Source organism: Dryobates pubescens, chromosome 13 (genome assembly GCF_014839835.1).
Source record: "Dryobates pubescens isolate bDryPub1 chromosome 13, bDryPub1.pri, whole genome shotgun sequence".
Classification (NCBI taxonomy): Eukaryota; Metazoa; Chordata; class Aves; order Piciformes; family Picidae; genus Dryobates; species Dryobates pubescens.
This window is the reverse complement of record NC_071624.1, coordinates 23127322-23151048: the sequence shown is the minus strand read 5'-3', so window position 1 is coordinate 23151048 and position 23727 is coordinate 23127322. Positions and strand designations below refer to the sequence as shown.

At 56.3% G+C, this 23727-nt stretch overlaps 1 protein-coding gene across 2 annotated transcripts in view; it reads left to right on the top strand.

Moving 5' to 3' along the window:
• Window positions 1–23727, top strand: part of MTMR4 (myotubularin related protein 4) — a 68423-nt gene that overhangs the window by 12526 nt on the left and 32170 nt on the right. Inside the window, exon 2 of one of the 2 annotated variants that reach the window (XM_054166335.1) lies at window positions 13612–13686. In XM_054166335.1, coding sequence (XP_054022310.1) covers window positions 13684–13686 — 3 coding nt within the window. In that variant the 5' untranslated portion in view covers window positions 13612–13683. Of the gene's footprint in view, window positions 1–13611; window positions 13687–22944; window positions 23162–23727 lie in introns of those variants that run through there. The other variant, XM_054166334.1, reaches the window with a different exon arrangement.

Here is a 23727-nt window from a genome sequence, read left to right as displayed (position 1 = left end):
GCCAGCACTGTTTTTAGAAGCAGTTAAGCTCATGGTAGAGAGCAGACCCAGGAGCAACTCAGCTGACCTGAGCTTGCTGTCCTGCCCAGGCCGCTTGAGGAGAGGTTATTAATGAAAGCAGGTCAGTGGGCAAGGCAGGCCCTCCACATATCTCCCCTGCTAAACCATTTTAGAAGGCTCTAGATATCAAGAAATGAAAGACCAGAGGCTCCAGTTTAACCCTCCTAAACCAGAGCTGTCAGGGCTTTGGAATGGGAAAGGCAGATTGTAAAGGTTGGGCTAGGTATTTCTTGGTGTGGAGAAAGCCTCATGAGGGGCATGTTTCCCAGTCTCTTGGGAAGAACAGTAGTGACAATGTGTGGCCCTGAGAGGGCTCCTCTCTGCAGTGGGACAGGCTGAGGGAGCTGGGGTTATTCAGCCTGGAGAGAAGAGAAGGCTCCGGGGAGACCTTAGGGCAGCCTTCCAGTACCTGAAGGGGGCTGCAGGAGAGCTGGGGAGGGACTTTTGACAAGGGCTTGTAGTGACAGGACAAGGGGGAATAGATTGAAGCTTGAGGAGGGTGATTTAGACTGGGGATTAGGAAGACATTCTTTACTCTGAGGGTGGTGAGACACTGGCACAGGTTGCCCAGGGAGGTTTTGGATGCCTCCTCCCTGGAGGTGCTCAAGGCCAGGTTGGATGAGGCCTTGAGCAACCTGGGCTAGTGGGAGGTGTCCCTGCCCATGGCAGGGGGGTTGAAACTAGGTGATCTCTGAGGTCCCTTCCAACCTAAGCCATTCTTTGAATGCAGGCTGTTGTCATCATGAGGCCACCCAGAGCAGCTGCCCTCAGCCCAGGCCTTTTGCAGGGCTGGACAGCCCTGGCTGCGCTCGGCACATGGAGAGAGGATTCAGGCCCAGCATGTAATCGAAAGTGAGCTCTTCACTTACTAATAACAGCTCTCAAGGGCTTTCCTCTCATCTTGTGGTCTTGTGTCTTCCTGTAGTGTGGTGGTAGAAACCCTGAGCAGATGTTCACCGTCCTGTTTGAGAGAGTGCTTCCTGTGGAAGGTGGAGTTGTGTACTTAATTCGATAATGGTGCAATTAGTGCGAGTTGTGGAGTGGAACAAGGCTTCCACCAGGAGCAAGGAGGAGTTCTCAGCAGATGTGTTCTCATCCACATGTCAGGAGCTTGGAGGTTGCCTGTCAGAGCTGCAGACCCTGGCTACCCTGACACAAGATCCTCCTCCTCTTGTTGGTGCAGCAGGTTGCGGGGAGGATGCTGGGGAAGCTGGACTCGGTTTGGGTGAGTCAGGAGAATCAACCTTGGTGCTTTGCTGGTTTTGGGTCTGTTCAGCTTGGATAAGAGGAGGCTGAGGGGAGATTGTATTAATGCTTAAGAGTGTCAGGAAGATGGGGCCAGGCTCTTCTCAGTGGTCCCCAGTGAGAGGACAAGAGGCAATGGGCATAAACTGAAAACACGGGAAGCTCTCTCTAAGCATGGAGGAACTTCTTCACTTTGCTGGTGGAAGAGCACTGGAACAGGCTGCTCAGAGATGTGGTGGAGTGTCCATCTTTGGAGACTTGCAAGGCCCACCTGGATGTTTTCCTCTGTGATCTGCTTTAGGTGCTCCTGCTCTGGCAGGGGGATTGGAATCAATGATCTCCAGAGGTCCCTTCCAAACCCTACCATTCTGTGATGCTGTTCTCTCAGACCTGCTCTAGTTTCACTCGTAGCTCTTCCAGCTACGTGGTTGTGTGGGCAGCTGAAAAATGCTTCCCATGGAAGAAAAGCACCCTTGGAGCAACCAGGCTCTCCTAGACCTTTTATATGCAAATGATGGTGCCTGGGCTCTGTCTCTGGTCAGCAGCATGTGCAGAACTAATCCTGGGGGGGTGGGATTCAGTGCTGAGGAGGCACAGAGAGAGCTGCAAGCGTGGCTGTCTCGGGGCTGTCAAACCTAGTAGTGCTGCAGGACTGTTACAGGGCATGTGATCACCTGCAATAACAGCAGCAGGTTTTTTTTTCCCTTTCAGACACTGTTTCTCTCCCAGTGGGGGATTCAGATGCTTGCAGGCAGGTACCAGTTTAGTCCAGTGCCAGCCTGGATGCCAAATGTATCCTGCCTGGCCTCCAGCTGGCGATTCCCCCCGCATCGGTTCTGCCCTTTGGCCGCAGGCAGATGTCTTGGAAACCTTAGGACTTGTAAAATCACATCAGCTGGGTATGTTTATGCACCTGAACAAGAGAAATGTTATCTGTCCTAGCAACGAGGCTGAAGTTGTGTTGCTGCTGTTTGGTTGAAATGACTTCAAAATGCCCAGCTGGGTGCTCTGAAGAGTCTCGAGCTTGGCTTGGGCGAGTTGGAGTGGGGTGGAGAGGGGGAGCGGCACACTTTAGGACTTTCCCTTTTGATTTCTGAGCCTCCTGGTGCATTTGGGTCACATATTTCAGGCTTCTTTTCTTTTTTTTTTTCCTTTTTCCCCCCTGCAGTCACAAAGGCTGCCTTTCAAAGCAAAACCAGGCCTGTCAAAGGCAGCACAAGTCGAGGGGAGTTCAAAGGCGAGCGCTCCCGATGCAGGAGAAGAAATGAGTGTTTGCACAGGGACCAGTTTAGACAGCACTGCTCCAGCCTGGAGGCTTGGGATGTGACCTCAGTAGTGGCAGGCTCTGTTTCCTTGAAGCTGTTGCTGCTTCCTTCCTGAGATTGAGTTAAAAAATCAGTGTATGGGGTGGTGTGAAGAGAGGGAAGGGGGCTGTCGGAGGCGGCTCTCCGGGGCTGCAGGCAGAGAGGAGCAGGAGCTGGGGTTGCAGCTGGGATGGCTCCATCTGCATCGCTTTGGGTAGGGACCAGGCAATTGTTTGCAGTTGAATAAAGGCTTAATTGTGACTTGAAATGTCCCAACTGCCTTTTTTTTTTTTTTTCCCCTCAAGAAAAGCAAACAAAACTGGAGAACAACAGGCTGGAGTTGCAGGGGGGCTTGGGAAACGTTTGCCAGGGCTGTGCTTCCTGTCTCCCTGAGTCCAGCGATCCTGAAGTTCAGCCTGGAGCCTTGCCTTCAAAATCCCTTCTCTGCCTGCTGGGGCTGAAATAGCCTGGAGGGTGGGGATGGTCCAGGGGGCAGTGGGGGCTCGTTAGGTTTCATGTGCCACTGAAATGAATGCAGGGTCTGTCTGGCTCTCTGCTGGTGCCTCAGCTTGGGGCTGGCTGTGCTGGGAGATGAATCAGCACGGCAGTGGCAGCGTGTGTGGCATGGTGTGGAGCCTCTGCCAGGCTCTGTTCTCTGCCAGTTGGTCAGGAAGATGAAGGAGGAGGCAGAGGCTGCCCTGGTAGGGGAGCATCCCTGGTGTGCTGCTGCCACCTGGTGCCACCGGCGGCCCCCAGCCCCTTGGTTGCTACTGCAGAGTACAAGCTGCTTGGCTTAGGTGAGAGAAAAGATGCTCCTGAGTAATGTGGGCTGTAAGGGTCCTCAGTCTGCAGTTTGTGGGGTTCCTCTGCAGTTTGTGGGGTTCCTCTGCAGTTCCTGCCCTCCCCTTGAAATGCTGGTTTCACTTCACTAATGTACAGAGCAGAGTCAGCTGGCAGGCAGGCTGCTGGAATGAATCCTGCTGCAAAGCATGGCAGCGATGGCTAGCGCTGCTCCTCGGGGGTCTGGCAAAGCACCTGGGTTCTGCTCCCTTCCCTCCTCATCCTGCACACCTTGGTGACATCTGGGGGGCGCTGCTGGACCCTTCTTGCTGCAGGTGGCCTCCGAGCTGGTCTGTCAGTCTGTCTGCCCAGGCACACAGTGTCAACTGCTTTCTGGCTCCTCTGAGTATCCATCTTTCCTGACTCCTGGCATTGAGACATGGCAGGGTGACCTTGGCAGAGGACAGGATGGGATGGATGGTGCTGGGGAAGTCATCCTGCAGCTTGGATGTGCCATCAGGATCTCCCTCTCCCCTTTTCCTTCACTCTTCCACAGAACAAGTTGTCATTAGATGGCTTTGCTGTTGTCCCCAGGCTAAACTGTTCACTAGGCCTGAAGCACAGAGCTGGGTAGGAGCTCTTCACTGCCTGGGTATCTCAGGCCCAGGCTACAGAGCTGGGTGTTCTTCACATTCTGGCAGTGTTTTCCTTCCCTGAGCTCTAGCCCTCTTTGCCCAGTTCCCCCTCCAGCTCTCTCCACACCCTCTTCTTCATTCCCAAACCCTTCCTTCCGTGGCTGCTGCTTCTGCTGTCTCCTCCACCCTCATCAGCCCGCATTTCTACACCCTTCACCAGTATGAACCCCCAAACTGCCTGTGCCCCAGTGCCCTTCCCTTCCTGGGGTGCCTGGTGGTCCTCACGCCAGCCCAGCTCGAGCAGAGGGCCCTGGTGCCACCGATGTCTCTGCCCTCAGGGTCTGTGCTGCTCTTCCCAAGCTCTGCTCCCTCCAGCTCATCTCTCCTCTCATGTATTTACTTCCCCAGAGCCTCTCAGGTCTCTTCTCACTTTTGGCAGCAGCACATCAATTGTGGCACTCTGGGGCCAGGCATGCCTGTGGCATCGTGGGCTCAAAGGCTCCTGTGGGGTCTGCTCTGGTCTTTGTTAAACATGAGCTTTGCCTTTTCAGCCTGGGGCTGCTCTGGGCACACCTGACTTCTCCAGGCTTCTTTGCCTTTCTGTTCTGCTGCAGAGGATCTTGTTTCAGAAGGAAAAAGTCAAAATCCTGTGTCTCTGTGCTCTCCTCCTCTGCATTTCTCACAGTGCTCCTCTTCTCTGTGCCAGGCACAAGAAGTTCTCCTCTGCTTTGCCCTCTTACCTCTGATCCCATGCTCTTTATTCCAACCACAGAATGCACTGGGTTGGAAGGGACCTCTAGAGATCTTGTCCAACCACCCTGCAGTCATCAGAGACATCCACAGCTAGAGTAGGTTGCTCAGAGCCCCATCAAGCCTGACCTTTAATGTCTCCAGGGCTGGGGCCTCCACTGACTCCTTCTTGGTAAAGAACTGCTACCTGATGTCCAAGCCAAACCTGCCCTGCTCTGCTTTCACACCACTACCCCTTGTCCTATCACTACAAGCCCTTGTGAAAAGTCCCTCTCCAGCTCTCCTGTAACCTCCTCCTACTGGAAGGCTGCTCTAAGGTCTCCCCAGAGCCTTCTATTCTCCATGCTGAACAACCCCAACTCTCTCAGCCTGGAGGTGCTCCAGCCCTCTGATCACCTTTGTGGCCCTCTTCTGGACTCTTCCTATCAGGTCTGTGTCCTCGTGTTGAGGGCCCCAGAGCTGGACACAGCACTCCAGGTGGGGGTCTCAGCAGAGCAGAGAGGCACCATTGCCCCATTCCACTTCTCCCTTATGCTCAGTTTCTTACCTGCCCCTGAATCCTTCCCCATGCTGTGTAGTATCTCCCTTGTTAAAGGCAAAGCTGACCTCTGATGCTGCTCACTTCACCTCCTTCCTGTGCCTGCCTTTATTATCCCCCCCACCCCAACTTCCATGCTAAGTCCTTTGTAGGTGACCCACTCAGGCTGAGCTCCCGTGCCTCACCCTGCCTTACCTGCCAGGCTAGAGCTGCTGCAGCAAACACCAGCAGCTTGGCAGAACCTCTGCATTATTCTCCCCCTCTTCACCATTAGGGAGGTTTGACTCCACAGCAGCTGTGCTCCTGGACTCTCTTCCCTCAGCTTGCTCTGCCGCTCCTTCGGCGCTGCCGTAGGGTTTGCTCTCCTGGCCTGGCTCTGGTTTCCAGCCTGCTCTCTGTAACCCTATCCCTGCACAGCTCCCCTCCACTGCAGCTGGCACATGCAGGTCCCGTTTCTCCTCTCCTTGATGTCGAGTTGTCACTCAGGCAGGGCTGGATCCTCTGTCCCAATGTCCCCTGTGTGGCTCTGTGACCCATAAGGGCTCTGGCTCGGGGGTGGCCTCCGACGTCTCCACTGCTTGGCTCTGTGAAGTGGCTCTGAGTGTGCATGAGGGCTAGCAAAGCACCAGCCAAATCTGGGCATGTTTTTGAGGGCCAGAAGGTGAATTTCTCCACTAGGATGATGCTGTGCAGTCAGTCTGCCTGCAGCAGCTTTCTCTGGTCTCTCTCTGCAGTCCTGCAAAGAGCTGCTTAATGTGTCCTGGGCTGATCTCCGGAGCGCTGTTCCGTCGTTGAAACCTAAGCTGCTCCTGTTCATGTGTCCTGGGCTGATCTCCTGGGTACAGGCCTGGGTTTGAAACCTAAGCTGCTCCTGTTCGTGTGTCCTGAGCTGATCTCCTGGGTACAGTCCTGGATGTTCCTGTGTCAAGTGCAGGAGGGGCCTCATCACTCTTCAAAGAGCTCTTGGCTTTTAAATACGAAGGGAAGCACTTTCAGGACATTCTAATCTTGAACTGGCTCTTTAGGTTGGACACCCAGGAAAGGTTTGCAAGCCACTACCCTCTCCCAGTGCCACAGTGGCTGTGGGTAAGCTGGGATGGTTCAGCTCTTGTGCATCCTGTGGTTCAGTGCTATGGGCTGAGGGAGATGATGTCTGTGTCTTGCTCCTTGTTGGTCTGAGACCATCCTGCAGGACCCAGGATGGGTGATGCATGTGCAGGAGCTCTGCAGTGCCATAGTAGGGCCCCCTGTCTGCTGGGAGACCATCTCCTATTGACCCCAAATCTACACATTGGCCCCAACAACCCCAGGCAGTGCTACAGGCTGGGGGCAGAGTGGCTGCAGAGCAGCCAGGCAGGAAGGGACCTGGGGGTCCTGGTTGATAGTAGGCTGAACATGAGCCAGCAGTGTGCCCAGGGGGCCAAGAAGGCCAAGGGCATCCTGGCCTGCATCAGGAAGAGTGTAGCCAGCAGGAGCAGGGAAGTCATTGTGCCCTGTGCTCAGCATTGCTTAGGCCACACCTTGAGTCCTGTGTCCAGTTCTGGGCCCCTCAGGTTAGGAAAGATGTTGAGATGCTGGAAGGTGTCCAGAGAAGGGCAAGGAAGCTGGGGAGGGGTCTGGAGCACAGCCCTGTGAGGAGAGGCTGAGGGAGCTGGGCTTGCTTAGCCTGGAGAAGAGGAGGCTCAGGGGAGACCTTCTTGCTCTCTCCAACTCCCTGAAGGGAGGTTGTAGCCAGGTGGGGGTTGGTCTTTTCTCCCAGGCAACCAGCACCAGAAGAAGAGGACACAGTCTCAAGCTGTGCCAGGGGAGGTTCAGGCTGGAGGTGAGGATGAAATTCTTCCCAGCAAGAGAGATTGGCCATTGGGATGTGCTGCCCAGGGAGGTGGTGGAGTCACCATCCCTGGAAGTGTTTAAGAAGAGCCTGGCTGAGGCACTTGGTGCCATGGTTTAGTTGATCAGATGGTGCTGGGTGAGAGGTTGGACTTGATGATCTCGAAGGTCTATTCTATTCTATTCCTGCAGGTGGGTTGACTTTGAATGTGAGATTCAGTCTGGGGAAGAGCAGCTGGGGAGTGGAGTGTGCCCAGGGCAGCTCTGCTTACTCAGAGCCCTGTGGAGATTCCCTCCTTCCAACCTGGACAAAAAAGAAAGGATCTGAGCTGCTGCTCTTAGCAGTAAAAAACAGCAACCCAAGCCCCCAGAAGACAGCTTCTGACGAGAGCTTGGTGGAATGTATCCCATTCTGAACCTTCATCTCCCAGCTATTGGGCTGAGTTATGTCCTTGTCAGCAGAGCTGCCTGGAGCCCTGCATAAACATTCAGCATGCTGAACAAATCTCCTCTGTGTTTTCCCTTGGGTTGAAGCTGCCTGTTTGGCTTTGGGTCACTAGATTAGCTTTGGGGTTGTTTCCTTTTCCTGCTTCAAACCTGCTGTCTGAGCTCTGGCCACCTGGAGGCAGCAGGGCAGAGCTGGGGACAGCAGTGCCAACCTTTCACCCCCACCTCCCTCTGCCTTTTACTGCTTCTGTAGCTCACTGCAGGGGGCTTTTTGCCTGCATCTTGTCTGGCACCTCACCTGCAGGTGACTGAGGTCCTTTAAGGTAGGTGACCTGTGGCTTGCCAGCAGCCTTTCATCTTGTGGCTGGCTTTGGATCCCTGGATCCAGACCTTGCCTCTGGTTACAGCCACAGTGCAATTCAATTATGATCACTTAGTGTTGCAGAGCAATCTGAATGCTTTGGCAACTTGTCACCATCCTCTGGTATGGCTGGGGCATTCCTGAGCTCTGGTAGCACCCCCCCCCTCCCCAGCTCTCCTTGTTAGGAGTTATTCATCAGTAAAAGTTCTGTGCTGTTGAAGAGCAGCTGGTAGCAGCCTTCATTAGAGCCCTCAGACCTGTAATCTAGCTTAAAATAACCAGGGCTACCCCACACACTCTGCTTTGTGTGGAAATGTGTGGCCTGACAATTAGACTTTTAGCCTCTAATTAGTTGAGAGGCTTGAGAGGGCAGTTTCCAAACCAGGCTGCTGGGGCTTTTCCTGCTTGGGTCTGCTACCATCTCTGCTTTCATCTGGGCCACTTGGGCTTCCCCCATGAAGCTCCTCAGGACCAACTCCTCCATTTTTAGCTGAAATTCAGACACAATCTGTGCCTGGGGCAGGCCCTCAGCACAGCAAGCTCTGCTCCAGCTCCCAACAGTTGGCCAAGTTTTACAAGCCATTGAAAGCCAGTCCAGGAGCAGGGAGTGGCCAGGGAGGCCACCCACCTTGCCTGGGCTGTGCACCCAGAGCTGCAGCCCAGCAGCACTGGTGAGGCTGGGAGCTGGGACTGGGCTTTCCTGCCTGTCTCCCACCTTCCCAAGGCTCCCTGTGTGCCTCTGTGCCCCCCAGCAGGCACCCTTCCTCCCTTCCTTCTTTCCTCCTTCTCAGAGAGCTCTGCTTCCTGCAGCATCTCCCACCTTCCCAAGGCTCCCTGTGTACCTCTGAAGTGCCTCTGTGTCCCTCCAGCAGACACCCTTCCTTCCTTCTTTCCTCCTTCTCAGAGAGCTCTGCTCCATCTCCCACCTTCCCAAGGCTCTCCCTGTGCCTCTGAAATGCCTCTGTGCCCCCCAGCGGGCACTCTTCCTTCCTTCTCAGAGAGCTCTGTTCCTTGCTGCATCTCCCACCTTCCCAAGGCTCCCTGTGTGCCTCTGAAGTGCCCCCAGCAGGCACCCATCCTTCCTTCCTTCCTTCTTGCTCCTTCCCCCCCCAGAGAGCTGTGCTCCCTGCAGCGTGCCAGCAGCAGGCCATGGGCACAGGGAGTGGCTGTGCCATCCCTGCTGTTGTCTGCTCCAGCTGGCTGCCTGAGGTGGACCAGGCAGGGCCATCAAGCTGTGCACCAGCTTCTCTGGGAAGGTCCTGTGAATACATAGGACTAGGGGGAATGGAATGAAGCTGGAGGTGGGGAGATTCAGGCTGGATATGAGGAGGAAGTTCTTCCCCATGAGAGTGGTGAAGCCCTGGAATGGGTTGTGCAGGGAGGTGGTTGAGGCCACAGCCCTGGAGGTGTTTAAGCCCAGGCTGGATGAGGCTCTGTCCAGCCTGATCTAGTGTGGGGTGTCCCTGCCCATGGCAGGGGGGTTGGAACTAGCTGACCCTTGTGGTCCCTTCCAACCCTGCCTGATACTGTGATACTAGTTAGAGAGAGACCCTTTGACTTGGCTTGTGGCTGAGAGGCAGCCTGCAGCTCAGATAACGGAGAGCAGGCCCTGGTTGTGCAGTGGCTGGCTCAGGTGCTGGCTGAGCATCTGGGAGCAGGAAGGGTGCAGCTCAGCTGGCAGGTCTCTGTCCTCACCAGGCTCCTTTCTTGCAGCCCCTGCACCACTCCTGGCATCTGCAGCAGACCAGGGCAGAGGTTTCATGCTGGTTGCTGCCCTGCCCTGGCTTGCAGTGGGAGAGGAGAGGCAGCTCCCTGGGGGAACAGGGTGGTTGTGTAAGGAGGTAGCACAGCCCATGCCTGCCAGGGGCCACAGCCCCATGGGGACAGCAAGGGGAGGGCTTTATGAGTCCTCTCAGCTCTGACACTTCCTTGTTCTCAGAGGGTTTGGCTCTGGTAGAATAGTCCCATGGCAGGATCCAGGCTATGAAAATGCTCAAGCAAAGGGAGGCATTTCTCTCTACTTCCCCCCCCAGCCCCAGGTGTGTTGAGCAGGCTCCCCTCAGCAGGACTGGCAGCACTGGCACTGTCCTGCCCTCCCTCCAGCTGAGTGATGGAGAGGGCAGTGAGCTGCCAGCTTTGCCAGCCCCCAGCTGTGGGGGCATGAAGCCTGCACTCTGCCCATGATTACACAGCAGCAGAGCAGCAGGAGGCTCAGGGCTGTGGTTTCCATCTGTGCAAAAGGGCATTGTGCTCTTTTGTCTCCTCTCCAGTTTCATCCTCCTTTTTGTCCTGTCTTTCTCTGTCTCTGGTCCCTTCTTCATTTCATTTGGCAGTGTTAGCCTTGGCTGAGCATAGCAGGTGGCCAGCTCCAGCTCATCCCCTGTCACCAAGTTTTTAGGGGAGCTTCTGACCTGGATTTTGGGGTAAACAGCTCCTTGAGCAGCTGCAAAACCATGCACACAGCTTCCACAGGGGAGCTGAGAGGTGCCAGCCAGGAGAGGTGTTGGGCAGGGGTGCTGGGTGTGTTGGGCAGCTGCCATCTTCCCTCCTGGAGGCTGCAGACTGCTTGGCTGGAAGCCACAGCAGCAGAGCCAGCAGACAGTTGAAGAGGCAGCCTTTGAAAGGAGGAGGACCACAGCCAGCCCTCAAAGAGTAGAATAGAATTAACCAGGTTGGAAAAGACCTTTGAGATCATGGAGTCCAACCTATCACCCAACAGCATCTGATCAACTAAACCATGGCTCCAAGTGCCTCATCCAGGCTCTGCCTAAACATCTCCAGGGATGGGGACTCCACCACCTCCCTGGGCAGCACATCCCAAGGGCCAATCTCTCTTGCTGGGAAGAACTTCTTCCTAACCTCCAGCCTGAACCTCCCCTGGCACAGCTTGAGACTGTGTCCTCTTCTTCTGCTGCTGGGTGCCTGGGAGAAGAGACCAACCCCCACCTGGCTACAACCTCCCTGCAGGGAGTTGGAGAGAGCAAGAAGGTCTCCCCTGAGCCTTCTGCAGGCTAAGCAACCCCAGCTCCCTCAGCCTCTCCTCACAGGGCTGTGCTCCAGACCCCTCCCCAGCCTTGTTGCCCTTCTCTGGACACCTTCCAGCATCTCAACATCTTTCCTAACCTGGACGCAGGACTCCAGGTGTGGCCTAAGAGAGGATGCATTTGGGATGCCAGGGCAGGAGCACACAAGCCAAGCTGCCTGCCCATGGCTGGACTCCTGGCCAGGTGGAATCCAGGTAGTGCTGGAGGCCCAAGGCTTTCCATGGTGGCACAAGCACCACTTGAGGTCCTGTGCTATCTCCTTGCTTCCTGTGCCCCATCAACCCTCAGCAGCCCTTTCAACTCAATCCCTGCCCCAGGCAGGGGGAGGAAGAGCAGAATGAGGAAGCCCTGGGAGCGGAGGAGCAGCAGCAGCATTCCTGCAGGCTGAGCTAATGCAGAGGCCTGGCTGTTGTGAGCTGCCTTCTCTTGGGCAACTGTCTTGCTGGAATGGCTTGGGGGGGATGGGAGCCAGGAGCTAGGTCCTCAAGCAGGACCTAGCCCAAGAGAGGTGCAGTTCCTGGTGATTACAGACCTCTCCTGCAGGAAGGAAGGGAGGAACTCAAGTGGCCATTAGCAATGACCCAGTGAGTGGGTAGGAAGCAGGCTGCAGGAAGAGTCCTCCTGTGTCCCTCAGTGTCAGCAGGCTGCAGAGGTCTGCAGAGCAGGGCACAAAGCAGGCTGAGCTCTTCCCTGCCCTTGCTGATTGTGCTGCTCACCTGGTTGGCCACTGACCAGTGGGCAGAGGCTCTGCCTGGTGGCACAGGCTGCCACTGGAGTCTCTTCTTTCCCTAAATGAAGTGTGATCCATGAGGTGATTTACCTGAAGAGTGTGGGAAAGTCTTCTCTAGTTGGGAAGAGGCTGGGCCCGGCCTTGGAGGGAGCTCCTGCCCTGGGGCCAGGCTGGGCCCGGCCTTGGAGGGAGCTCCTGCCCTGGGGCCAGGCTGGGCCCGGCCTTGGAGGGAGCTCCTGCCCTGGGGCCAGGCTGGGCCCGGCCTTGGAGGGAGCTCCTGCCCTGGGGCCAGGCTGGGCCCGGCCTTGGAGGGAGCTCCTGCCCTGGGGCCAGGCTGGGCCCGGCCTTGGAGGGAGGTCTTCCCAGAGAGAGTTGTTAGCTATCAGAACGTGCTGCCCAGGGAGGTGGTGGAGTCCCCATCCCTGGAGGGGTTCAAGAGGGGCTTGGATGTGGCACTTGGAGCCATGGTTTAGTTGTCAGGAGGTCTTGGGTGACAGGTTGGATTGGATGATCCTTGAGGTCTCTTCCAACTTATTGATTCTATGATTCTACTGCAAGGCAAAGGATAATGATTCCTGCCTGTCAGCAGTGCTGGAGCTTGGTGGGAGCTCCCTCCTACATCACACAGCAGTGCTGAGGGACTTGCCAATGGCCAATTTCTCTTGCTGGGAAGAACTTCTTCCTAACCTCCAGCCTGAACCTCCCCTGGCACGGCTTGAGACTGTGTCCTCTTGTTCTGGGGCTGGGTGCCTGGGAGAAGAGACCAACCCCCACCTGGCTACAACCTCCCTGCAGGGAGTTGGAGAGAGCAAGAAGGTCTCCCCTGAGCCTCCTCTTCTGCAGGCTAAGCAACCCCAGCTCCCTCAGCCTCTCCTCACAGGGCTGTGCTCCAGACCCCTCCCCAGCTTTCTTGCCCTTCTCTGGACACCTTCCAGCAGCTCAACATCTTTCCTAACCTGAGGAGCCCAGAACTGGACACAGGACTCCAGGTGTGGCCTGCCCAGTGCTGAGCACAGGAGCCCACATGTGCAGAATTCCATGTGAGTTGTGCACAGTGGAGGGGCTGCAGGGCCAGGTGGAGCAGCACTGGGAACAGGAGGGCACAGAGCAGCTCCAGGCTCCCAGCCTGTGCTGGTGGCAGTGTCAGGTGTGTGTCATTCAGAGCCCTCTGTGGCACTTGTAGGGCAGAATCAGGACAGAGGAGAGAGATGTGGGTTACCAGATGATCCCAGATCAGAGAGACCTGCAAACCTCAAGGAAGGGGCTCTCAGTCTGGGGGAATCCAAAGATCCACCTGTGGGACCCTGCAGTGCTATGGGAAAGGATCTTCTCCGAGCAGGACCTTTGCTCAGGTCTTGCCTCTGGGCTCTTCCCCTCCTGTGACCAGCCTTGCTAACAAGGGGAAAGCTGGCAGAAGGGGCTACTGGCTTTTGCCTGGCACTCTGAGCTCTTGCATCCTGCCCTACCTCCTGGGCAGAACCAGAGGTGATTGCAGAGGTGATTTCCTCTTCCCAGGACCACAGCAATCTCCTCCAAGCCCTGAAGTTTCCTATGAAGAAGGATCCTTCCAAGGTTCCTCCAGCTCCCTCCTCTGCTCCCCTGAGATGGTTTGTTTGCCTCTTTCTGTACCTCTGGGGTCCTGGCTGCTGTGCCCTGCTGGGGAACAAGCCCTTTGTGCACAGTAGTGGCTGACCAAGAAGGATTTGGTGTCTCCCTGTGGTGCTGAATCTGATCTCCAGCAGCTCCTGAGTGGGGCACTAAAGAGGTTTGCAGTGATAGGTACAGAGTGCTGGCCTCTTGGGCTCTTGATGTCTTTCCTCTCTGTGTTCATACTGAGGTATCACCACTGTTGAGCTGAACTTCTGCTCTGGGTTGTCTTTGCTGCAGGTGAGGCCAGTGGAAGGATCCAGAAGAGGCTGAGCTGTGCTTCAACTGGGAGGCTGTGGACGGTGCCTGAGGATGGTGAGTCTCTATTCAGCTCTGCCTCTGTCCTCTCTGGGTGGCTTTTGCTCTCCCTTTGTGTGTCCAAACCTTGAAGAACAAACACAAGAGAATCACAGGAAGCTAGGGGTTGGAAGGCACTTCCAGGGGGCAAGTCCAGCCCCCCTGCAATGCAGGCCCACCTAGGGCAGGTCACTCAGGACCTCACCCAGGCAGATTTTGAGCCCCTCCAGAGAAGGAGACTCCACAACCTCCCTGGGCAGCCTGCTCCAGGGCTCTGCCACCCTCACAGGAAAAAAGGTTTTTTTCTCATGTGGAGATGGAATTTCTTGGGATTGAGTTTGTCCATTGCCTCTTGTCCTATCAGTGGGTATCACTGAAAAGAGCCTGGCTCCATCCTCCCGACAGCCACTCTTCAGACACTTGTAGACATCGAGAAGGTCCCTTCTCAGCCTTCTCTTCTCCACACTACACAGCCCCAGGTCTCTCAGTCTTTCCTCATAAGACTGAGTCCCTTCATCATCCTCATTGCCCTCCACTGAACTCTCTCCAGTAGTTCCCTGTCCCTCTTGAACTGGGGAGCCCAGAACTGGACACAATATTCCAAATGGGGTCTAACCAGGGCTGAGTAGAAGAGGAGGAGAGCAGCCTCCAGGATACACTCTTCTTAATGCCACCTGAGTATGCTACTGGCCTTCAAGGGACCAGGCCCAGCCAGCATGGATTTAGGAAGGGCAGGCAGGTCCTGCCTGACCAACCTGATCTCCTTCTATGCCCAGGTGACTGCCTGGTGGCTGTGGGGCAGGCTGTGGATGTCTGGACTTCAGCAAGGCCTTTGATACCATCCCCCACAGCAAACTCCTGGCCAAGCTGTCAGCCCCTGGCTGGGACAGCAGCACTCTGAGCTGGGTTAGGAACTGGCTGGAGGCTGAGCCCAGAGAGTGGTGGTGAATGGTGCCACAGCCAGCTGGCAGCCAGGCACCAGTGGTGTCCCCCAGGGCTCAGTGCTGGGCCCCAGCCTCTTTAACATCTTCATTGATGATCTGGATGAGGGGATTGAGTCCATCAGCAGTAAATTTGCTGATGACACTAAGCTGGGGGCAGGAGTTGATCTGCTGGAGGGTAGAGAGGCTTTGCAGAGGGACCTTGACAGGCTGGACAGATGGGTAGAGTCCAAGGGCAGGAGATTGAACACATCCAAGTGCCAGGTTCTGCACATTGGCCACAACAACCCCAGGCAGTGCTACAGGCTGGGGCAGAGTGGCTGCAGAGCAGCCAGGCGGAGAGAGACCTGGGGGTACTGGTCGATGGTAGGCTGAACATGAGCCTGCAGTGTGCCCAGGCAGCCAGGAGGGCCAATGGCATCCTGGCCTGCATCAGGAAGAGTGTGGCCAGCAGGAGCAGGGAAGTCCTTGTGCCCTGTGCTCAGCACTGCTGAGGCCACACCTTGAGTCCTGTGTCCAGTTCTGGGCTCCTCAGGTTAGGAAAGATGTTGAGCTGCTGGAAGGTGTCCAGAGAAGGGCAAGAAAGGGAGGGGTCTGGAGCACAGCCCTGGGAGGAGAGGCTGAGGGAGCTGGGGTTGCTTAGCCTGCAGAAGAGGAGGCTCAGGGGAGACCTTCTTGCTCTCTCCAACTCCCTGAAGGGAGGTTGTAGCCAGGTGGGGGTTGGTCTCTTCTCCCAGGCAACCAGCACCAGAAGAAGAGGACACAGTCTCAAGCTGTGCCAGGGGAGGTTTAGGCTGGATGTTAGGAAGAAGCTCTTCCTAGAAAGAGAGATTGGCCACTGGAATGTGCTGCTCAGGGAGGTGGTGGAATCCCCATCCCTGGAGGTGTTTAGGAAGAGCCTGGATGAGGCACTTGGTGCCATGGTTTAGTTGATCAGATGGTGTTGGGTGATAGGTTGGACTCCATGATCTCAAAGGTCTTTTCCAGCCTGGTTTATCCTATCCTATCCTATCCTATCCTATCCTATCCTATCCTATCCTATCCTATCCTATCCTATCCTATCCTATCCTATCCTATCCTATCCTATCCTATCCTATCCTATCCTATCCTATCCTATCCTATCCTATCCTATCCTATCCTAAAGAGCTCTCATCTCTTAAATGTCCTGCAGCAAAGGCACCTTTACTCCTTGTCACCTCTCTCTGGGCCTGTGTTCTTTTGTGGGGTGTGCAGGCTGTGGAACTTTGGACTTGGTCAAACATGGAAGCTTTAGCTTTTCACTGTGTTCCTTTCCTGTATCTTTACAGATCCTTGGCCTGGCCTGGCCCACCCTTGGCTGTTACCATGTGTAGTTAGTTTCTTCTAGGCAGGAGGGGCTTCTGCTCCATGGGAGTACCTGAAGAGGGCTTGTACAGTTTCAGAGGACCTTCAGAAATAAGACAGTTGTGAGCTGTAGGGATAAGCACTGGCCTCCCCCTCCTTCCCTGAGCACCTGTCAGCAGCTGCAGGGAGAGCTGCTGCAAACTTTTGTCAGCCTCCTCTGAGACCTGTTGTGAGCTCTCTGAGGCTTCTGAGTTGAGCAGGTCTGCAGGCAGGGATGGAGGGCAATTGCCAGTTAATGGGTGCTCCACGGGGTTGTGTGCTAACCCTGCATCCCTCCAGGGCTTGCCTTCTCCAGCCAGCTGCTAGGAGGGTTGGCTGGAAACCCTGTTGCCTGCAGGCATGCTGAGCACTTGCTTAACGACCGTGATCAGTGCAGGCAGAGGGCACAGTGCCCTCTGGTTAACGAGGGCATGCCCAAAAGCTGCTGCCTTACACAGCAGCCCCCCCAGATGTGAACCCCCAGCTGCTCTCCCCTTGCTGCTGCTGCAAACACCTGGTCTCAGGTTGGTTCAGAGCTTGATTTGCTCTGCCTGTGAGGCTCTCCTCATTTCTTCCCTGGAGCTTAGCTGCTGCTGAAAGTGACCTTGAAGACAGCACCTAGTGGTGGTTTAATCCTTAACCCTGGCTAATGGAAGCCCTGACAAGCACCCAGTACCTTCGTGCATTACCTGAGACTAACCTAGCAGGCAAGTTGGTGCAGGCTGCTGGGCCAGCAGCTCAGGGCTCAGCTCTTGCCACACACTCAGCAGCTCCCCACAGCAAGAGGGGGGAGGAATGCTGCTGTGGGGCTCCTGGGACTGTAGGCATCTGCATTTCCATGGTGGTTCATACTCTAGAGGGGGCCATGAGTGCTGGTTCAGGGAAGGTTTTGCAGCTCAGCCATTCTTCCCCCTACTCTACCTGGTGTTACAGAGTTGATAGCCCTTGACCTGAGTCTTTTTTCTCTCTCAGAGGCTTCTTGCTTCATGTTTCTGTTCTGTGCTCAGCTCTGGGCAGCTTTCTGAAGAAACAGTCAGTGTGGTATTGCAGATCTCTGAGCTGTTCTGGCCTCCTGGAAGGATGAAAAGGTGACCCTCTCCATCCCAGTCCTGGTTTTTCAGGGTAGGAAATAGTAACTTCCCTGCACACAGGTTCAGGGGTTTATTTCTGGGAGGCCCCCTCAGTGGCTCAGCAGCCTTTTGGTTCACCCAAGGACCTCCTTTAGACTTTGAGGAAAGGAGCTATTTTTGTAGAGGTGCCTGAAACAAAGTGCAACAGAAGTGGAGGAGGCAGAGCAAGAAGTCCCTTTGGCCACAGCCAGTCAGCTCTCTGCTTCAGCTCACTGTAGAGGCCCTGCCTAGGCTGTGGAAACAGAAGTCCATCTGAGTGCAGCTCATCTTGCCTGCTGTTGGTAGCTGCCCAGCAGAAAGAGGATAAATTTTAACTTAGAGGATGAGAACAATGACAGATGTCTCCCCCTTCTCCTTGCCTGTACAATCTGACCAGTTCCTACCTTGGTCTTCATTGGAAATACTCCTCAGGCCTGGGCAGGTACAAACTGGTAGCTCCTCTGCTGCTGGGAGCATCTCATCCTGCAGCAGCTGGCAAGGCTGGGTGCCTGCTGGGGCACCAGGCTGCTGGGCAGAGCTGCTCCAGCTCTCCTCAGCTTGCATCTGATGTCCTGGATGTACCTTTCCAGGACAACCACCACCTCCTGCCAATTCTTTCAGTCATTTTTCTCCAGGTGGAGGCAGCTGAGGACAGTCTGTGCAATGAATCTGCTACCAGAGCCAGGGCTGCAGGTTCAGCTCTCTGCCCTCAAGCCCGCAGGCTCTTGCCTGCCCTCCTCTCCATCTGCAGGGTGATGCACCATGCTGTGGTGATGGAAAGCCCACTCTCAATATGTGGAAGGGATTGAGTGGTGCCCTCTGCCTCATGGAAGAGTGTTTACAGCAGTTTGATTTGTGGTGCCACGAGGGGATGAAGGCTAGAGACATGTCAGGGTTGGGAAGGGTGTACTGAATCCAGCAGTGGGGACCAGCTCTCCTTTTCTCACCTTCTAGCTGCTTACCTCCACCTTTTTGGGAGTGACAAGCTCTGCCAGCCCCTGTGTTTCACAAGGGGTTTGGGCTCCCCCTGTGCCATCTCTGTGTCATCCAAGCCCTTTGCTTGACCCCCCCAAGGTCTTTGCTTTGAGTGCATTGTGCTTTTGAAGGGGAGCTGCAGACCCAGGAAGAGGAGCTGGAGGTGACTCAGCAGGGTGCATGTGTGCTGCTCTTTGAACCACCCTCTTGCCCCATCTTGCAGAAAGCTGATCTAGCTGTTGACAGAAAGATGCAGGTCAGGGTGTTGGCTGGCTCCAGGCCAGGGGAGATTCCAGCATCTCACTGGCTGTCCTCTACTCCCAGTACAGGTTCCCTGGGCATGTGGCACCAGGTGGCAGCTCAGCCCTGTGAAGCCCCAAACTGCAGGCTGGGCTCCTGGTACATTCAGGTGTGTCTTTGCAGGGAATATCATCTCCCTTGGAGGCTGTAGGGTAGTCCCTTGAGTGCCAATCCTGTCTTTGGCAGGCACTGTGCTACCTCAGAGCCTCCCAATTCCTCCTGGGACCTTAAAGAGAGGTTCCAAGCTGGGTACCTGCAGTATGTACCTACTTGCACACCAAGAGGTAAGAGGAGCAGCAGCACAGGAGAGATCCACCACACAGCATGAGCATCACACAGTGCTAGTGGGAGGAGGAAAAAAACCCAGGATTAATTGCTGCCAACTGGCCTGAAGAACATGCTGCCCATGTTGGAGTCAGCTCCTCCCTTCTCCAGAGTCCAGGAAACCTTTAGGATTGTTGTGGTTGGGAGAAAAGGAGGGAGGCTTCTCCCTCCCCCTGCATGAATGGATGTCACTTGCAGCTCAGTTTGTGACAATAACCTTGTTTTCCTTGAAGGGCCTGCTGGGGTGCTTGGTGGTGGCAGAGGGGTCTGGGGGGGGTGTTTAGTGGTGGCATTGGGTTAGTGGTGGCAGAGGGGTCTGGGGGTGTGTGTGTTAGTGGTGGCAGAGGGGTCTGGTGGGGGGAGGTTAGTGGTGGCATGGGGTTGGTGGTGGCAGAGGGGTCTGGGGGGGGAGGTTAGTGGTGGCATGGGGTTAGTGGTGGCAGAGGGGTCTGGTGGGGAGAGGTTAGTGGTGGCATGGGGTTGGTGGTGGCAGAGGGGTCTGGGGGGAAGGTTAGTGGTGGCATGGGGTTGGTGGTGGCAGAGAGGTCTGGTGGGGGGAGGTTGGTGGTGGCATGGGGTTGGTGGTGGCAGGGGGGTTGGTGGTGGCAGGGGGGTCTGGGGGTGGGGTGCTTGGTGGTGGCAGAGCAAATGCCAGCTGTTCAGCTGGCATCTGAGGTGGCATTTAGGAAATCCCTCTAGCTAAGCCAGCTAAATGAGGGCTGCAAGTGCTCAGCATTCCTGGAGCTGGCCACCCAGGCTGCCTGGCACCAGGAGGTCTCGCTGCCAGCGCTGCTGCCCTCGTGGGCTTGTCTGGGTGGCAATGGGAGCAGGTATTTCAGAGGCTATCAGAGGAAGAGGTGGAAGCGGCGGAGCTTGAATCTGGTTCCTCCTGCACATGAGCCTGTGAGATGATGCTGAGCTCGGGGGTAAGCTCTGCTTTCAGTTCTGCACCAAGCTTGGCTCTTGGGCAGAAGTTTCTTAGCCATGTGTGAGCCTTTTTCTGATGCCAGAAGTGGCAAAGCAAGTGAGAGGGGCAGAAGATCTATTTGTGGACGTTCAGGTCAGCTTAGGGTGGAAATTCAAACTAAGGATCTGCCCAGCAACCTTTTCACTGTGCGCAGCTGCAGCTTAGGGTTACAAAGGTCCTTCTGCAACTCGAGCTGGAAATGGTCCCTGTGCCAGGTCCTGAGCTCAGTGCTGGTCCTGAAAGTCTCACTGTGGGCTGGAGCAGCCTTCCTAACTTCTTGGGCACGTTGTTGTATGTTCTGAACGCTGGGCACGTGGTGCCTGCCCTCGGTGTGTTAAACAGCACTGCGTGTTCTGCCCCAGAGGCTTCTGTGCTTCAGCTGTTAGCCCCAGATGTGCCTTGGTGCTTTTCTCCTGCTGCATGTGAGGGAAACCAAAACTGGGTTTGCAGCTGTGACAGCTGCAGTGGAAAAGGTTCCTTCCACCTTTCACTGCTCTGGTTTCCCAGCAGACCTCTGGCACTCTTCCAGAGGAGAACCTGCAGGAAGCAGAGAGCCTCCGCTGCCGCTCGGATTTGGCCAAGACCCGTCCATCACCTCCTCCTTAAGTCCCTGTTCTCGTGTTGACTCTGTGTGGAATGAAAAGGCATTTAGGTTTGTGGGTGTCAGCTGGAGTTGGGGGCCCCCAAGGCTGGGCAGTGCCTCATGTTCACCCACCGTGCACCAGGGTCAAGGTGGATCTGAGTTGCCAATGGGATTTCAGGGCTTGTGTCCGGGTGCGGTTGTGTTCTCCTCTGGGGCTTCCATCCTGAGCAGTGACTGTGACCTGTGGGGTGGTTTGGTGTGCTTGCTTTCTCAGACCTGCTTTCTGCCTGGGCACTGCTGCCCTGTGGTGCCAACAGGCAGCAGGTCTGGGTGCTACAAAGCTGTCTCGTGGTCGAAGAAGCTCAGAACGGTCTCACCCTTAAGGGCTTGGTGGAGAAATGCCCAGATCCTGTATCTGGCTTGAGGAGGAGTTACTGGAGCTGGTGTGGGTATTTCTAGGGAGAGATATCTGGGGGGTCTTTACAGAGTCAGAGAGTTGTTTCAGTTGGAAAAGGCCTCTGAGATCATTGAGTCCAACCATCAAAGGCCACCATGGGTCTTTTCACAGAATCAACCAGGTTGGAAAAGACCTCAGAGATCATCAAGTCCAACCTATTATCCAACACCATCTGATCAACTAAACCATGCAACCAAGTGCCACATCCAAGCCTTTTTTGAACATCTCCAGGGATGGGGACTCTACCACCTCCCTGAGCAGCACATTCCCGTGGCAAATTTACTCTTTCAGTGAAGAACTTTCTCCTCACCTCCAGCCTAAACCTCCCCTGGCATAGCTTGAGACTGTGTCCTCTTGTTCTGGTGCTGGTTGCCTGCCTGGGAGAAGAGACCAACCCCCACCTGGCTACAACCTCCCTTCAGGGAGTTGGAGAGAGCAAGAAGGTCTTCCCTGAGCCTCCTCTTCTGCAGGCTAAGCAACCCCAGCTCCCTCAGCCTCTCCTCACAGGGCTGTGCTCCAGACCCCTCCCCAGCTTTCTTGCCCTTCTCTGGACACCTTCCAGCAACTCAAGATCTTTCCTAAACTGAGGAGCCCAGAATTGGACACAGGACTCATGGTGTGGCCTAACCCGTGCTGAGCACAGGGGCAACCACATCCAGAAGGAGCTTAATAGCTCTAGGCTGTGTGCTGTTTTGGTGGTCCAGGAGTGAAAAAAGCTGGTGTGGTTTGAGCCAAATAGTTGGTCCTTTGCCTTGGAGGATTAATGAAGGGCCAGGCTGTAATTTTGCATTGTGAGAAAGAGCTTCTCACTCTGGCTCTGGGGGGTGGAGGGCAGGGTGTCAGCAGGAGATAGGAATGGGGGTGGTATGGGCCAGGAGGCTGCTGGCCCGTGGCTTCTGGGACAGGCTGTGACCTGAGCAGCTTGGTGTTTGCTCCCAGGCTTGACGAACAACAGGTAGCAAAAGTCAGTTCCTAGGGAGCTGGATGCTGAGCCCACAGTATTCCCTGCACCTCAGGCATCTGCCCAAGGTCTGCAGCCATTGCTAAACTGGAGGTGGTGAAACGTCCCCCAGGAGCTGACATGCAAGCAGTCAGTGAGGAGAGCTGACAGGACAAGAGCCAGGTGGGGGTTGGTCTCTTCTCCCAAACAATCAGCTCCAGAACAAGAGGACACAGTCTCAAGCTGTGCCAGGGGAAGTTTAGGCTGGAGGTGAGGAGAAAGTTCTGCACAGAGAGAGTTGTTGGCCATTGGGATGTGCTGCCCAGGGAGGTGGTGGAGTCCCCATCCCTGGAGGTGTTCAAGAGGGGATTGGATGTGGCACTTGGTGCCATGGTTTAGTAGTCATGAGGTGTTTGGTGACAGGTTGGACTTGATGATCTCTGAGGTCTTTTCCAACCTTACTCATTCTATGAAATGACCTCAGGTTGTGCCAGGAGAGGTGTAGGTTGGACATGAGGAACAATTTCTTCCCTGAAAGGGTCGTCAAGCCCAGGGCAGTGGTGTATCCCCCATCCCTGGAGGGGTTTCGCAGCCGTGTAGATGTGGTGCTGAGGGACGTGGTTTAGCGACGGTGCTGGGTTAATGGTTGGATTCAATGACCTTAAAGGCCTCTTCCAACCGCAACAATTCTCTGAGCGGTGGCCCCGGGGAGCCTTGTGATCCCCGGCGAGCAAGCTGTAGCACACTGGTGCTACTGGGAGGCACAGACAGCCAGCTACCCCCTGCGCACACAGCGGCTCCGGGGAGGGAGGACTTAGAGGCTCGGGAGCGCCGGGCAGCGAGGATGCAGCGGGGCAGCCCCTTTGTGCTCCCCTCCCTGCCCATGCGGAGGGGACCGGGCCGGGGGGAGCAGGGCAGGGAGGGTTTGCGGCGAGCGGCTCCCGGCTGAGCACCGCAAAGCGGGGCCCGGGGCTCGGAGCCTGCCGGCCGCTATTGTTCCCGGTGCTCCCAGCACGAGGCAGGTGCCGGCGGAGCACGGAGCCCCCGGAGCCCCCGGGCCGCAGCGCATCTGGCGGCAGGCCGCCCTGCCGGGCCGCTCGCCCAGGCTGGGCACGCCGCGGGGGCAGCCGCCCGCCGGCAGGCTCTGCCCCCGGCCATGGGAGCGGGAGAGGAGGGCTGAGCCCTGCCCCGCGGGCTCTCCATTTTCTGTCAGGGAGACACTTAGATGGCAGAGCCGCTCTCGGCGGCCTTCGGAGGTAGGTGGAGTCTGGCCGTCCTCCGCCCTCCCTGCCTCCATTGTCAGCGGCATCGAGCGGCGGCGGCGGGCACCTGCTGCGGTCCCCGGCGGCAGGGATGCTCCTGCCCTTGGCGGCGGAGCGCGGAGGCTGCGGCAAGCCCGGCCGGGAGGTTTGGGAGCCGGCGGCGGAGGGACAGAGGAAGGAGATGCTGCTTGCCCGCTGCCGGCCCTGCTGCCGCCTCGGGAATTGAACATGAGTCTGCCAGGCCGCGTCTCCTGCTCCATGCTCAACTGCTTTGTAAGTGCTGCTTTTCTTCCTCCTCTCCTCCATGCAAGCGGGGCTGGAAGCCAGCTTCTCTCTCCATCTCTTCTCTCCAGCTCCCGTGCTGAGCTGGCTGCCCGGATCAGGCCTGTCCTTGAGGCCGGGCTGCGTGCGGATCTTCCTGCCCTGGATCTGCCTGGCCCAGTGTGACGCCCCCCGCAGAGGGGGAGCCCTTTCTCTCCTCCCTCCCACATCGCCGTCACCCCCGTCTCTGCCGTGCTGCTGCCCTGCCCGGGCCCAAGGGCACAGCGGTGCCGGGCACCGCGGGGTGAGTCGGCTGTACGGCCCCGGGGCACGGTGCTGTGCCACGCCGCACCGGCTCCGGCCAGCCCCCGCCTGGAGCTGAAAAATTACCTTCTGAGAGCAGCCGAGCCCAGGGCAGCTCCCACCGTGGCTGGGGTGTGCAAGACCCCCCTCCACTGCTGATGCTGCCAGGATGGTGGTGTAGTGGGAGGAGGTCCTGAGCTCTCTGTCTCTTTATACCTTTGGGCACGGGAGTTCCCTTGCTCAGAGGAGATGTGATGCCACTTACTGCGGAAAGC